General features: G+C 40.7%; 1 protein-coding gene and 1 long non-coding RNA gene across 21 annotated transcripts in view; one reads left to right on the top strand and one right to left on the bottom strand.

Annotated features, from left to right (window-relative positions):
- LOC116669996 (uncharacterized) overlaps positions 1–8,256 on the top strand; it is a 19,048-nt gene extending 10,792 nt beyond the window's left edge. The window contains exon 3 of the long non-coding RNA XR_004326928.1: positions 8,247–8,256. This is a non-coding gene — a long non-coding RNA (uncharacterized LOC116669996). The remainder of the gene's footprint in view (positions 1–8,246) is intronic.
- LOC116669994 (tumor protein D54) overlaps positions 1–17,206 on the bottom strand; it is a 32,970-nt gene that overhangs the window by 9,428 nt on the left and 6,336 nt on the right. For 8 of the 20 annotated variants that reach the window (XM_032500183.1, XM_032500174.1, XM_032500184.1 and 5 more), the window contains exons 2-4: positions 15,003–15,160; positions 11,123–11,271; positions 8,834–8,893 (exon numbers count right to left, since the gene is read on the bottom strand). In XM_032500183.1, coding sequence (XP_032356074.1) covers positions 8,834–8,893; positions 11,123–11,271; positions 15,003–15,160 — 367 coding nt within the window. Of the gene's footprint in view, positions 1–1,375; positions 1,424–8,833; positions 8,894–11,122; positions 11,272–15,002; positions 15,161–17,206 lie in introns of all 20 variants that reach the window. The other 12 variants (XM_032500180.1, XM_032500191.1, XM_032500181.1 and 9 more) reach the window with 3 other exon arrangements.

Raw genomic sequence — 17,206 nt, 5'->3', positions numbered from 1 at the left:
GGGGGGGGGGTTAATGAAAGATAAAGGGAAAGAGGGAGCAGGAGAATGCAAAGAGAAAAATGGAGCAAAAAAGAATGAAGAGGAGGACAGATGATTGAACAGAAATGATAGAAAGATGAAGGATGGTGGTAAAGTAGGGAAAAGAGAAGACAAATACAGCCCAAGGAAAAAGAAGGAGGAAGATGGATAGCGGAAAGTAAAGACAGCAAGCAGAAATAAACAAAATGGAGAAAAACAAGGCAGATGGATGGGAGGGGGGATGGACAGGAGGGTGGAAAAGACAGAAGCAAATTAGCCCAAACAATTTGACCACAGCAAACACAAAAGCTAACAGGTTTAAGTTACTGCTTCATCAAACAAGTAAAAGTGCGGTATTCACCACCCAAATGGTTAGTACTGTACAGAAATACAGTGACAGGAATGTAGGGCACAGCAACAAAGTGCCAAAAGGCTGGTGTACGGAAAAAAAAACACCCAGCATCCACCTTTTTACCTGTTCCATTTTCTTTTAAAATGTTTTTTTTAGTACACCAACATTTGACAGCTTACGATAATTTACAACTAGCAGAAGAAATTCCTCTTTCCACCATCTACCGTTTCTAAGAAGAGTTAGTTCATCTCAGATTGCAAAAGCACAGAGAGAAAACCCATTGGTATTAAGGGCAGCTATGATTCAGCATGTCCCACTGCAGCCAAAGGGCTTGGGATGGTGGCGAGCATGTTTATTTCACTAAAATGGAAGAGTGCATGATGGCAAAATCAGGATAACAAATCCATGTCATTCATTCATTCATTCATTCATTCATACATACATGGTTTCCAACACAGGTTCTACTCAGGTGCCCCACCCAGCCGCCCAGGTAGATAAAATCCAAAATCACACACAAACACCCACACACACTAAACACTCCCTCACAGGCTGTATGCACACACAACAAACCAACTTCATAATCACCTGATCCACCCAGACACATATCAAGTCTCAGAGGCAGATGGCTGAGCAAATACAATTTTGAAGAGAAGTGTGTGTGGCTGATAACCAACACACCCACATCAACATGGCTGCCCTTCCAAACTAAAGGAACACTGACGGAAGTGTTTACCACTTCACCATTTAAGCAGTGCTTAGTTAAAAATAAGGAGGTTTTAGTAGTAATTAAACTACAATAAAAATGATTTATGTTCGGCCGTTTTCTGACATGAAGCAGAAACATGTTTCTGAATTCAACAGCAACAATATAACAGCAAAAAGAAAAAAAGGATGGATGATCCCGAAAAAAAAAGAGAAACTCCTCAAAAAGCAAACCAAAATAAAAAACTATAGCCCATGTACAAAAACAAAACAAGAAAACAAAAGAGAAAGGGGTCAACTCACGCTTCAGAGCGGGCAATGTCATCCAAAGTGGCTGAGGCAGACAGATATCTGAAGACACAACAGCAGGATAATGACACAGAGGAAGAGACACACACTCACAATACAGTAGAGCACAATAGAGTTCAGCAGAGTTACAGTTGCAACACCGTCTGCTAATTTTTTTTACCGACAGGATTTGGTGGATGACCTGTTGATTTTTAAGGCTTTTTGCCTTCAAACACAATATTTGAAGATACGTTTTTTCCACAAGGGGTGAACAGGAGAAATAAGTGTTAACAACATAACGCAAAAATCATAGGAGTAATGCAACCAAACATTCGTTGTCCCCCCAATATATTTAATGATGGAAAAAGCCTATTCAAATAAAATGATCACTTGACATCTTGCTACGGAATAGGAAAAACTAAAATGAATGTAAGAGCATAGTTAAAGGAAATTAATATAAATTTAGATATAGATTTTTTTTAACTGCAGAAGACCGAATATGACCCACACACAAAATTAGGTCAATGTGATGAGAAAAGGTTTACAATCCACCAGTATTTAGTAAGAATGCACAATATATCAGATTAACAGCCGTAACAGCAATGGTAATAAACTATTGTAAAAAAATAGTGTGCAACTCATCCATATTTCTTTACTACCTGTGCAACTGCTATAATTAAGTCAGATTGTCTCCTGTGCAGAAGACTACAAGAAGTACTAATAACAGTGTTAGTTCATTGATTCAGCTGTCCAGAACAACCTCACTGCATGCTAAAAAGATATGCTGAAAACATAATACGGCAAACTCAACTCCATCATGCAACAATAGGACGGAACATTGACCTTAGTGTTTATAGCACTGTATTGCAAGTCCACCAGGCCAATGTTGCCTTGCACCAAGTCCACTGGAGAAAAGATTTAAATGTATTTTAAGATGTTAGTTACAGTGGGTGGCAGTCATTTTTTCAAATATCCAGTTAGCTTTAATTACTGACAATGTACAGCCTTATATAATCTGTTTAATAGCTTCTTTTTTTAAGTTCACAATTTTATGATAACATCCATGATTCTGTTATCACAGAAACCATTTGGCTCTACATTAATGCTGCCGTTAGTCTGTGTCTTTTCCTGGTTTTAATGGCTGCATTACAGTAAAGTGATGCCATTTTCTGAATTTACCAGTTCTAGCTGTTCTATTATTTGCCTTTACCCACTTAGTCATTATATCCATATTATTGATGATTATTTATCTAAAAACTAATTGTTAAGATATTTTGTTTAATCACTAATCTGATTTTCAGAATATCACCCAGTCCTAATTTAACATGTCAAATGATAAGACACTACAACACCATTCCATTTAGTGGAGACGGCTCTCCTTATAGACAGCACTGCTCCAAACAAGGCCAGTACCTATGTTCTGACTTACATCAGCACAATGCTGCTTACTGTACAGCACATTGACTTCATACACACCAGCCTCGTCGCATTACACCGTCCCTCCATACACCACTTCACTGTTTAACTGCTGTATTTGTTTCAATAGAATAAGGGCTTTTGTCTCATTTATGTTTGGATGATTATTTGTCTCTACTGCCTTTGACAAGGATTGATTTGGAGAAACAGAATCACAGCTGAAATAAATTTGGTCCTCTCTCTCTCTCTCTCACTTCTCTCCTCTTCTCTTTCTCCTCTCAATCCCTCTCTCTCTCTCTCTCTCTCTCTCTCTCTCTCTCTCTCCTCTCTCCCTCTCTCTCTCTCTCTCTCTCTCGTCTCCTCTCTCTCTCCTCTTCTCTCTCTCTCTCTCTCTCTCTCCTCTCTCTCTCCTCTCTCTCTCTCTCTCTCCCTCTCTCTCCCTCTCTTCTCCTCCCCTCTCGCTCCATTGTCTCTCTCCTCTCTCATCCTCTCTCTCATCTCCCTCTCCTCTCTCTCTCTCCCAAGATTAGTTTCTCTGCTATGCTTGGCAAAGAGTAACTAATTAGGGTGATCCGATATCCCGCTGATGTAACGAGTTCTCCGGTAACGTAACTAATTTAGGTGTGATCCGATTATCCGCTGAAACATTATTCCGTATCTCGGATCAGAACTTTTGCCGATACAAGTATATCCGAGTAATGCTGATCAAATATCTGTACCGAATTCAATGAAATAAATTCTCTCTCCATTTACCTGTTGTCTCCGTTCTGTGATAGGCTAGTCACAGTGCCAGTGACAACGCCTCTCCTTCACATTATTCTGTGATAGGCTAGTCCCAGCGTCCCTCCCCTACACTATTCTGTGATTGGCTAGTCCCAGCGCCCTCCCTACACCAGACAGACTCCTGTTGCTGTGTGCCTCTCACTCGCCACGGACACGAGAAGTGAACAAGTCTCTCCCCTTCTGTCCGCGGGATTTTTCTGTTAATATTTAGGTTTCTCTCAGCTTCTGCGTGTTTTATACTTCGGTGCGAACTAGTATCTAGCAACCAGGGACTTTCTGGTACCGTGGGTTGGTTCAGACATAGTCTTGGTAGAATGGGACTCGGTTGCATCTCTGCCGTCGAGTTTTTTTTTTTTTTTTTTAAACTGCCTGCTGGCTCTAACCCTTTTTTTGAATGTCTGAAACTTTCTTGCTGTGTTTTATAAAAACAATAAAAGGCAGTTGCGGTATAAATGAATAATATTATAAATTAAGATACACAAACACATTCCAACCTCACTCACTCACTCACACTCAAAAAAATTGATGTAAATGTAAATGTAAATGTGATGTATTTATATAGCGCTTTTCCAGTTTTAACAACTGCTCAAAGAGCTTTAACACTACAGGATACATTCACAATTCACACACATCATACACTGTGGCGGGGTGCGTACAAGGTGCCACCTGTCATCAGATATACATTCATACACACTCACACTCCGATGCGCAGCCACGGGGGCAATCGGGGTTCAGTGTCTTGCCCAAGGACACTTCGACAATGACTGCACGGGCGGGGATTGAACCACCAACCTTCCGATTGGCAGGCAACCGCTCTACCACGAGCCAAGCCGCCCCTGATCACACTGATCATAGAAAAATTAAAAGTTAAAAAAATAAAGTTTATTATTGAGTATGAAAACTCTTGTTCATTCATTTTACTTATAATTGCACCACATTGCTGTAATTATTGTTGCAAAAACTGTTATATACTGTGGCCTATATAGTTTGTTACCATGAAACAACCATTGATCTGAAGCTTGATGCTGCATGTAAAGTTTTCTAATCAGCAATAAATATAACAATTTCTGATAACAATCATATCAATGCATACTTAATAACCTACCGGTTAAAGCCCCGCCATTTCAAGACAACGACCCCACTTCCGGGTTAAATATGACCACTTCCGGTGTAGGCCCCGCCCCATCGAGACGGATCCGGATACAGTAATTATGTGGTAAACAGATACAGATAATGCTGTACTCGCTCATCCCTAGTAATAATCCACAATTATTCTGGCTGTGTGAGTAAAAACATAACTAAAAGACCAAGAGTGTAAAAAATGTGTGAGCAGGCACACAAGTCTATTTCCATGTGCAAAAGTACAACAAATACTACAAACTAGGAACACGTGTATTTTGTAAATGCATGTGTAAAAGTCAAGAACAATGTAAGGTTAGGCTAACTAGCTGAGCGAGCCAGCTCAGTTCATATCAGACATAGCCACTTGGAAAATTCCATTAGCTTCAGACCTCACATCAGCAACAGAAAACTGACTCATTTCATTTTTTTTCTTGCTGGATTCTTTCAGCAGCAGTACAGAAACAACATTACTGTTTAGGAAGGCTGGCTCTGTTATTGGCTGCAAAGAAGAAACAGAATCTGTGGTGGAGAGGTCAAACTATCATTATCTATCAACCTCGACCACCCTCTCCACCCCCCACTGGTCCAACAGAAGAGTACCTTCTCTAAGAGGCTGCAATAGCTTCGATGAAAAAAAAATCAAGTTTTTAAACACTTCATCACTGAGTGGTAGATAAGACGTCACAACTGCAATGAGTGCAACTTGCATAAATATCGGTATATTTACATCTTTATTAATACAATGTAAGTTGTTGTACATTTGCATTCCTAACTTGTATATATGTTGTACATTCTCCACAAATTCGGTTAACTAGAAGGTGAGATACATAAACGTAGTTCACCTTCTGTTATGTCCAGTCTTGAGTCTGTCTCTGATTATGAAGTTAAGGTTCTTTGTTTGCTTGGTGCAAACTGGGTCACTTGTAAACTGCATTACCATAATTTCTTGTATATCAAAAAGCTCAGTCAACAGACACGGATGTCAAGATGTTTTCTACTCCAGATCCTTTAATATTGATCTGTTTGATTTATTTTTTATAAGCCTTTTATTTTTGATCCAACATAGAACAGCTGCAGTGTACACCCATGAGCAATGAGTCAAAGTTGTAAATACATTTAGATTTGATAGCTGAACAGCTCCACTTCAGGTATTCTACAATAGTTAATATATTGTCTGACAGTATTTTGTAAAATATTTATGACGGGAGTGTCAGTTTGGCTCTGAAAAAGAGTTCTTTCCTTCCAACATGAGCAAACCTTTTCAACCAACATCACAGCATGTGTGGTATGAATGCACACTCGACTCAACACCAGCTGCTCAGTCTATTTCTTTATTTCCTTTAACTTGATTACAATTGTAGAACTGCTATAAGTCATCTTATGCTTTGTGTGTGGGCTTAATTGAATCTTGCAAGGCTAAGCGTTCAACTGTGTCGCATGACCGTATATTATGAATATTTAATGCTTTAAAGTTATAAAGAAGTTAATGAGTGGAGGTAACAGCGCCGCTAGTGCGACAAAGTGTGCCGTCCACGGCACAGTGAATATTAACAGGTTTAACAGGCTTAATTGTTAATACCACCAATTAATACACTAAAGCGGTCAGGTTGGGAACCCATAGGTTTATGCACATTTCTCCTTGTTGCATTTAGTTTTGTTTGAATAATGTACAATGTTGTAGCTGAAGTTATACTTAAAACAAGCCAATTTCCTGGGATAGAGTGCTTCCGCTCCACATGGGAAAGAAAAGAAAATATGAAATCCTTTACATCTCCTTGCCCAAGGGCCCATTGTCTCATAATCCATCCATAAACTAGGCTAATTACTAATAGCCATCAGCAACACTTGTTACGATTAAGTTATATAACAGTGTTGCTGTTTTTCCATTGTGTGCCCTCAGGCTGAAGTCATTACATAAAAGCAAACCTCTGTTTTTTCTTTGTGTAGCCAACTCAAATGCAGAATCAGACAGTGTCAGCTTTCAGCTTGGACATTGGTAATACAAGCAGAGGGGAAGCATCTGTGAAAGCTTTATGTATTTTAGAATGTTAGGAATGCAAATGTTTAGAATTTGAGAGGAAGTAGAGAAGTGGACATGTGTCATCACTTCTGGATGAGAAAAAAAAAAAAAACAAAACAAAAAGGACAACAGACCTCTGCGAGAAACAGAAAAAACAACAGACAACTGATAACAATAGGATAGAGGTAGAGACAAAACTGAAGAGAAAGAAAGATGATGATATATGTACAGTATGTATATGATTAGGGCTGGTACCAACTTCGGTTTTTTTATGGTACCACCGAAATGTTTCGGTTTTACACATATCAAATTATGCCCTCTCTTCGGTGCCAAGTTTCGGTGATTGGCTTAACGTTAAACGTGATTGCGTCACCCGGAAAAATACATACGTGGTTACGCCGACAGACGGGTTCACGTGTATCTGTTGTAAGTGGTTGCGAGCATCGTTGTACCCGCTTAAAAATGCCATCTAGATCAAAGTGTGCTTCACTTTATTAAGATGATGCCAACAGTGCGAAATGCAATAATGCAAAAAAGACATTGTTGCTAAGCTGGCAACACGACTAATTTGATGAAGCCCTGATGTGCACGGGATCAATTTAGAGCGGAAAGTTGCACGTGTTTGACTGCAAGAAGAGCGGACCGCAGCCACGCAGCCTGCGCAGTCCTCCTCCTCTCAGCCCCCGTGGGCAATGCAAAACCAGAGCCGACTCCGAGTGATTCAAAATATCCACCACCGGACTCCGCCTCATCAAAGAGTACCGAGGACGGCACTGTGTCTGGGATTTCAACAGGCTAGTTTATGTTTATTAGCGTTACTGCAACTTAACACGTGCATCGTGCTGAGTTAGCGTGTAGCCTTATTTTATTGCTGCGTAGCTAGCTAAATCAAAAGCTAACATTTACAGACAATACTTTGTCCATGTTTGTAAAAATATGCTTATCCATTGGGTCAGCTGGTTAAAAAGCTAACCTTATCTTCACTGTTATTTTTATATTCTCCTCACAGTGGCCTCTGACTCTGATGTGTGTGATTTTCTTTTTCTCAGAATTGATATTATAAAACTAGTATTGAAAAGGTATCGTTCAGGAACCGATATCGAAGTAAAGGTATCGGTATTGGTACCGGTATCGAAAATTTTTGATTGATACCCAGCCCTATATATGATAACAGAAAAGTAAATTGTCAGAAATTAGTCCTGTGGTTCTAACTTTAACTCAGCACTGACTTCCATTAAATATATCCTGCCACGTCTCTGACTACCTCACACCACCTCAAACAAATCTGATTATTAAACACTAATGTAATTTTTCCTTTACATGGTATCTGGTCGCCTCGACCCCACTCGCCTTTCCATGATGATAAAAAGTCCCTGGTACCTGTTAACAGGTACTTTTTTTTTTTACTCCATCGAGGTTCCAAGCGAGCTAAGGCAATACCAAAAGGTGACAAGAAAACCTGCAGACTGCTGATTGGTTGGAGAGAATCATCACTATTCACTGCATCATCGTTGTTAGCAACAGGATAAACTACTATTTCAGTAGTCTATCCAGCGGTGTTTTAGCTTCTTTAGAAACTAAATGTGTCTTCTGGCAAACAGCCACAATCAAACGCACCTTCCACGTGTATCACGTTAGGTCACGGCAGTTTCCTGCAGCGTCACTATGACGACCAGCCACGCTTGCCTCAGACATGAGGCGGTACTAAATCTGCAATAGGAAAAGGCAACAGGCTCCCGACAGCTGCAGAAGAAATGATCCCAAATTATCGAAGTAGGTTCCTCAGCCCCACGAAAGCTCCTACACAACCTCAAAGACACTTGCTAACCAACTACCAAATCCATCATCTATGAAAATGTCCTTAAGACAGTATTACAGTTACAGGCAATACAGCTTTTTACAGAATTCATTTGGATGCATTCCTTTAGAGCATCCCATGTAACAAGAGCCCAATAGAATGAACAGACAAGCCCTTGTAACAGACATGAAGTTAAACACCAATGGTTGCAATGGAAGTGTTATCAAACATGGTTGGAAGGTGAGAACGTAGAAAGATAGAGAGCGAGTGTCAGTCAGAGCGTGAGAGAGCAAACACGGCAGAAGCCCAGACAGCAAACAGTGCACAGACTCACAGATCCGAGCTGGTAACTCTCTCATTCCACTCGCCCAGTTTCTCAGTGGTTCTCAAATAGCTAGAAACAGAGACATGAGGGTGTTACACTGTAGAGATTCAGGAAGGACTAAAGGGAGCTGGCTCAAAGAGGAAGCCAGGGTAAGAAAAAATAAATAAATAAAAATTTTAAAGCACTTTGGAACATGGTCAGTACTGCGATATTCAACAACGTTCGCATTTTTTCCTCGTATCGCGCAGCCCTAATTCAATAACCAATCAGTTTAAGTGTATGCTATATTTAGAATAAAAATGTGTTACTCTTGCATGCTTCTCCAAACTGTGGGCATGCCGTCCACCTATCATCATAAAGTAGAGTCAAAACATTGCTATGTTAAATGTTGGGTTTTGCCGTTTGTTGCAAAATTCATTTCCACGATCATATTTTGAGATACTGTATTTGTGACAGGGACATGAAAGCTTTATCTTAAGACACTTTCAACAAAATGTTTACTGAATTTGGAGTTTGATTGTCACAACCTAGGTGATTGATATATGCTTTATAGTGTGGGTCACAAACTGGAATACTTTAATCTCTTCAAAGTACTATCTGTGTGCACTGAATCTAAGTGCATTCTTTTGTATCATGTATATTCTTATATATGATATGAGGAGTTAGTTTAGCCAGAGAAAATTATTCAAGAATCAGACTGTTTAATCCTGAAAAATTATTATTATTATTATTATTATTATTATTATTATTATTATTATTATTATTAGGAGACTTTATATTTAAAAGGTGCCCTGCCACACGTGTCTCATGACTTTGTGGTAATGTCTGAAGTTCTACCATGGACTTTGTAACTTGGTTACCTTGTTTCAAGCCATTCTAGCGTGGTATAGAAAGCTGCAGAGAGACTCCGCTCCATTTGGGCCAGTTCTCATTAATATTCAACCAGCTAAGACCGGTCTTTTCCCCTTCTGTGACTAGCTTGATTAACAATCATTACATCATTAAAAGTTATTATATCCAATAATGCAGCATCTTTGTCTCTCCTCCAGTCATCTGTGTAAAGATTTACAGTCATCCTGTGTGATGTAAAGCTCTGCAGACAATAATCTAAAAGCTTCAGTAGTCTGGATGTGTCACCGCAAGGTGAGTCATTGTGTGACAGGCTCTTCCTGATAAAGCTGTTCAGATCAGAGAAACGTCTGCTAAATTCTTTCAATGGGCGGTCTTTAAAGTCATTTGGGCTAAAATTTGGTTCCAAAAATGTGTATAGCAATCTTAAAGTGGAACTATTATGCTTTTCCATATTTCCTGTCATTTCTAATGTCATAATGTCAGATTTACATGTTAAATCTGGCCAAATAATGAGGTAAACATATTTCAGAGAAATCCCTATGAGCAAAAACACTTCTTTTTTTAAAAGTTACTTCAGTGTTAACATGATCCATGGAGCTGCATGCTAATAGCGGTAAAATGTTAAAATCTCCCCAATTCCAGGTCAAATCGCTGCTGAAACATGTCCGGTTGGGTAGCGCTTGGCTTAAAAACCTTTATCTGTGATCTTTTACGGTAGAAAGTGCTGCTATATTGTATTAGTGTCCACTAATAACTACAGTAGCTGCATGCTAACGCCAGATAGCTGTGATCTTGGGTCACATTGTGTAGTATTTGGTTTAGAAGCCTTTATTGGTGATTTGTCACGGCACAAAGTCCTGCTATATATTCGTTAGTCAGTCTCATGCTCCAAAGTGAAACACAGCGGCGAACCAGAAACTCACTCAACGCTATGTGCTGACCAATCAGAGCAGACTGGGGGTTTTCAAGAGGGTGGCTTAAAGAGACAGATGGTGCATATAGGAGTAGCAGCCATTGGCATTATGAGAAAAACGGTTTTTTTGAATATCAAAGCATATAAACGTGTTCTAGTACAAACATAAATACAAGTATGAACCTAGAAATGTTATATAATAGGTTCACTTTAAAAGGCAATCTTAAAACCAAACTGCACTAGTAAAAAACTACTATATTTATTTTTCCATCTTGCTTAGATCATTTTTTTAAGGGGTGATTATCTTTAAATGTGCCCCTTTTTGAAAAGGTAGCCTCTGTTCCATGAACATTTTTTATTCTTTTGTCTTTCTAAAAATCCAAATCGTGATCCTAGGAATTTCTGTTCCCTAATTAAAAGGAGCATCTACTACTGTATTGGACAGCAAAATTCTTTTTACCAAAATATCCTTTTAACATTTAAAAACAATCTTGAGGAGCTGTCTGTATTTTAAAATGTTGATTAATACATACGCGTTGGAGGTCTGTACATCTTGCCAGCTCTTGCTGAGGTTCTGCTTGAGTTCGTTGAGCGGGCTGAGGCCAAGTTTCCTCTTCAGCTCTGTGGCGTGTCTTTCTTTGGCTGACAGAACCTGACGCAGGGTGTTGATCTCCTCCTCCACCTAACACCACAACAGAGCCCCCAGAAAGAGTTAAGTGTAGGGCTTTCTTCTTCATTCATTCATTTATTTATTAATGTTGCTGTATGCAGTGTTCAATATAGCATGTCCCCCCCACTGGCCCCGTGGGCCAGTAAATCTGAGTTTTAGTGGCCCCAAAAAAAGAGGGGGAAAAACTCTTTTCCAAATTGTTAATTTATTAATTATTTATACACTGTAATAATTCAAACAAAAAGCATATTCTGCATTTACAAATATGAGTTCACTCCTTTTAGTTGGATTTGCACTTTTACGTCAGCTTTTAAAACACAGCTTTGGGGAAGCTGACTTTGCGTGAGCTAGCTATTAATATCAGCGTACCCCTGCAGTCTTTCTGCGTCACTCCCCGCTGCTTGGACATTTCTTTGCCAGGAGGAGAGCAGACAGCAGCTCCGGTCTTGCCCTGGCTGGGGTCAAGCAGCTGCAACTGCTGCTAAAGGTGCAGCATGTGTGGACTCTCTGTGGTAGGTGCGGCGGTCATTTATTGACTTTACCAAAATTCATTTCAAACCGGTACTGGGCAGTTCTACCGAGTATTGGTTCACGTAAAATCAAATGGTGCCAAATTTCGGTACCTGAGAGTAAGCGCAAGCTTATCTGTCCTCTCTGCATGTTGGCAAAGAGCAGAGGTACGGACGGCAAACTACGTTAGCTCTGAAGTGTTGTTAAAGTCACAGCGAGACATGGCAATGTCAAATTAGTTTCAGTTTTTCTAAACTTCACGCAGACACCTTTCACTGTGATATGATATTACTGACAAGCAGGCACAACAGGGGTTTCTATGCCCTGGGGTCTGACTGACAGGCTGAGGTTGTCAGGCAAGGCAACTACACTCACCGGCCACTTTATTAGGTACACCTGTCCAACTGCTCGTTAACACTTAAATTTCTAAGCAGCCAATCAAATGGCGGCAACTCAGTGCATTTAGGCATGTAGACATGGTCAAGAGAATCTCCTGCAGTTCAAACCGAGCATCAGTATGGGGAAGAAAAGTGATTGAGTGACTTTGAACGTGGCATGATGGTTGGTGCAGAAGGGCGGTCTGAGTATTTCAGAAACTGCTAATTACTGGATTTTCACGCACAACCATCTCTAGGTTTACAGAGAATGGTCAAAAAAGAAAAAACATCCAGTGAGCGGCCGTTCGTGGGCGGAAATGCCTTGTTGATGCCAGAGGTCAGAGGAGAATGGCCAGACGGTTCGAGCTGATAGAAGGGCAACAGTGACTCAAATAACCACCCGTTACAACCAAGTGGGGCAGAAGAGCATCGTACGTCGAACTTTGAGGCAGATGGGCTACAGCAGCAGAAGACCACATCGGTGCCACTCCTTTCAGCTAAGAACAGGAAACTGGACTACAATTTGCACAAGCTCTCGAAATTGGACATAGAGATTGGAAAAAAAGTTGCTGGTTGATGAGTCTCGATTTCTGCTGCGGACAGTCGGATGGTTGGGTCAGAATTTGGCGTCTACAACATGAAAGCATGGATCCCTCCTGCCTGTATCAACGGTTCAGGCTGGTGGTGGTGGTGGTGTCATGGTGTGGGGAATATTTTTTGGCACTCTTTGGGCCCCTTGGTAACAATTGAGCATCGTTGCAACGCACAGCCTACTCGAGTATTGTTGCTGACCATGTCCATCCCTTTATGACCATAATGTACCAATTCTGATGGCTACTTTCAGCAGGATAACGCGCATGTATAAAGCTGGATCATCACAGACTGGTTCTTGAACATGACAATTGGTATTCTCAATTGTGTTCTTCTATGGATTGTGTCCTTGTGTTCTTGGAAACGTCATGTTTGGTGGCCAAAGTACTGACCCACACAAAAGTTAGCATTTCGCCAAGAACAGTTAAAACCCGGATGTGATCTCGACACGCCATTTTACCGAGGTACATCGGATGGTAACTTGTGTGTATCTTGGCCGGGCAGGTATCCCAGCATTCAATTCGGGTGTAAAGCGCTATGGTTTCCGGTACACATATTTTCACAATTTACGTCTATTATTAAATCAATAAATTCATTTTTAAGATGTTTAGGCGAGAAATCAGCTGTGTAGATTTTGAATTAGGCAGTGTCAACGAAAATTGATGGTGAATTAAAAAAGCCTTCGGAGTTTGAAAGCTCCGCAAACCCCGGGGCGAGGTTGCTACGCCAGGGGGATGACTCTAGCGAGCCGGTCAGTCAGTCAGCTCACAGACCCCTCTGGCCCCACGTCTAGACAGACCCTCTGGCCCCAATTTAGACAGACCACTGCAGCAAAGCCAGGTCCAAGATATTGTAAGTATTTTAAACAATTTTTCCGCGGCAATATATCTGTCCTCTTCATCCTGGCTCCTCTCCCTCTCGGGCTCCTCTTCTGCTTCTCGGTAAGTATACAGACGGCAGTGACTAACTTTACCCAGTCCATCTATAATTTTAAACCTAGTTTAACGTTTCTTTTCTGTTTTCAATTAAAATGAATCCCGAACAATGGTACAAGGATTTTTTCCCCGCGTTGTGTCGGTTTTATATAGTTATTGGCCCGTGATACTTAATAGCACTTTAAATGAAAACCTGGAAGACTGAACAAACAGACAACAAGGGGTGTGAAGGGTGACCGTCCTTGCTTTATTATGATACACACATCAAAGCTAACTATAGAGTGGCAAGCGCCCTCGCTGGGGGTGTTGCGCAATAACAAGGAAGAACGCTTCGTCTCAAAACTGTCAACAGCGTTTTGTGTTTCTTCTGAACTTGAGGTCTGTCTCCAGGTACAGCTAGCAAGTACGTTCTCCCCAAGAACACAAGTCCGTTCTTTGCTTACTTGGTATTGAGAAACGCCCAATGAGTTCGCTGTACTCAAATGGCCTCCACAGTCACCAGATCTCAATCCAATACAGCATCTTTGGGATGTGGTGGAACGGGAGATTTGCATCATGGATGTGCAGCCGACAAATCTGCGGCAACTGTGTGATGCCATCATGTCAATATGGACCAAACTCCCTGAGGAATGCTTCCAGCAACTTGTTGAATCTATGCCACGAAGAATTGAGGCAGTTCTGAAGGCAAAAGGGGGTCCAACCCGTTACTAGCATGGGGTACCTAATAAAGTGGCCGGTGAGTGTATATTTCTATAGCACCTTTCAGCAACAAGGCAATTCAAAGTGCTTTACATGAAACATTAAAGAGCAGATACAAACTGTAATGATGATAATAAAACAGGCTAAAATAGATAAACAAATACAAGACTAAAAGTTACAGTGATTAAGAAAATAATTATTTGATTTAATAGGTTGCATAGACGTTTGGGAGGAGAGCGGGAGGGGTTTTAGTTTTGATTAATTTTGGTCAGTGTAAAATATTCTAAATTAATAACGATGTTCAAGTAAATTATTTTTACAACTGAAATATTTTTTTGTAATTACAGAGGAAAAGTACTGAAAAAAGTACCATTGGGTATGGGGAACCAGATTTCAGGTACGGGTATCGGGACTAGTATTTGTTAGTTCCAAACCTTATTCCTATCGCCCACTGCAGTCTCAAATTAAAATCCTCCTCTAAACTCTAAATCATGAATGCAAACAGCTTGAGTCACACAAAAAGCTGAGGGGGAGCTGATACCATTAACGGGTGTGTGGGTATTTTTCTAGAGCATCCCCGAAACACACACCTTCACTAGCCTATAGTTACATTTAAACAGCTGGGCCGTACCTTGGTGAGCTCTGTGCGGAGCTCCTCAGCCTCTTCCTCAGTCAGGCCCGGTGGGAGAGGGTTGGCTGCATTGCCCACCGCCCCCTCCACCGGCACATCGGACAAGCTGTCTGAATTATCCACCACAAGGCCTTTGTTAGGAGAGTTCAGGTTAATATCTGGAACAAGAGAGAAGGTGATACGATAAAGTTAAAGGAGGGGAAGAAGAAGACAACGTTAAGAACAGAAGTTAAGAGAGTCAAGTGCGTTAATGTGCAGTCTAAAAAAAATAAAAAATAAACATTTGTATTAATTATGTATTTCCCTCATTCCTGAGCGAGTACTTGTATGTTTTGAGCCCAGAGAACTATATTTTGCAAGCACATTACATTTTGAACAGAAATTAACACTCGCAAAAAATGATTTCGTTCAAACAAAATCCTATTCTGTGCTCAATAAATCTATTTGCGTGTTTGCTATTATCCATATTAACGTGCAATCATTAAACCCTTTCACGCAGTTTACTCATGTGATCTCTCAAAAACTCTCTGCGCACAGGTAGATGCTGCTGCGCTCCAGTCATGCCTCCCTCGCTCTCAACCTCTGCACTCTGCGAGCGTTCAACTCCTGACACACTCGCTCAAACATTCCATGTCCAAGTGTGGACAGTGAACGTCTCTGTCAGTGAAAAGATGAATAGGATCGCTACAGAGAGAGCAGAAATGCTCCGGTTTGTTAAGCACATCATTCGTCTCAAGAACTCACTTGGTCTCAAGTGAGTTACTTAGATGTTTTGAGAATACTCAGGGTTGGCTTATTCATAGTGTGAATTCAGGACACAAACTTATTTTTATATAAATATTTAGTATATTTTTTCTTCTGAAAATCTGATGACAGTCATATTTTGCACAAAGGTAAAGGTGCCCAATATCAGTAATTTCTGAAACTATATCATAAAAGTAAAAAGCAAAATGCATTTTGGAAAATAGTTAATTTGATCATCATAAAAATATGTTTTCTATACAGACATCGGTAAATATCTGTATCGGCCATAGCGGCAATATTAATATCGGCCACAATTTTCACATTGGTGCATCGCTAACTGTGTCTCGGCAAAAAAGTGGAGGGAAGGAGAAAACTGAGCAGCGGCCGCAGGCTAACGTTAATGTTAGTTAGCTAGGTAGGGAAATTAGCTTGTGACACTGGTTACAGAGAACGTTATCAGCTGAACAAGTTGTCAGTTGTCTGGCATGAACACGGTGCTGTCGTACGCTGTGACGATAATATGTAAATTAAGTTCAATTTTACTAACTGTAGTGCCGATTGGTGTAACGTTGACATAGGTCAACCGGAAGAAAAAGCCAGTTGTGCATTGGCAGAGCGCCACCTAACATCCTGGAGGTAGAGCTACTCCTGTCATTCTCCCCTGCTCATGTATACGGGGAGAACTGGCATAACCTGGTCATTCACTAACTGGGGTCAGACCATACTTACTGCTGTGCATGTAAAAGCACTGAGTAAAATGGAGGGGCAGCAGAAGGGTAAAAAAAATCCACACTTAGATTAGCGGAAGGGTTTAAAGCCTAAAATGGATTACTAAGAGACAATCTGTCTCTCAATATCTATTACACACACACACGGAAAAGGATAGTGTTGCCAGCAGGAGATAGCAGACAGGAAGAGAAAGTGGCAGTTAACAGGGCCAAAAGTTGAACTGTACTGTAGGAGATTAACTGAAGACCGCTCTGTCAGAAAACCATTTAACATTTTTTCTTCATGAAAACAGGAACAAATAAAAAACAAAAATAACTAGAACTGCACGCAGTTTCAACGGGGTCCAAGCCTCCCCGCGCCAGTCGTCCCCAGCGAAGGGAGGAAATGTTCTATATTGATTAGAGCGCCCGCTAAGGGCCTGTCCTTACCAAATCTGGCAGAGAGCCTCCGGGCGGTGGGCGAAACAATCATTACTGGTTTGGGTTTCATAGCATATACTGTGGCAGAGATATTGCAATTGCAAATTTCCCATTTAAATGCATTGACTTTGTCCACAAAACCAAAAAACGTCGATTATAGCGCCCCCTAATGGCCCATCATTACCAAATTATGTATGAAGCTTCTGTGCGGCATGCCAAACAATCACCCCAAGTTTGGTGTTGATACCACGTACTTTGGCCGAGATATGGCAAAGTACGTTCATGAAAAACACCCTTTTTTGTATTCGTAGC

This window comes from Etheostoma spectabile, chromosome 20 (genome assembly GCF_008692095.1).
Source record: "Etheostoma spectabile isolate EspeVRDwgs_2016 chromosome 20, UIUC_Espe_1.0, whole genome shotgun sequence".
NCBI lineage: Eukaryota > Metazoa > Chordata > Actinopteri > Perciformes > Percidae > Etheostoma > Etheostoma spectabile.
The sequence above is the reverse complement of the archived record's forward strand: the minus strand, read 5'-3'. Positions and strand labels throughout refer to the sequence as shown.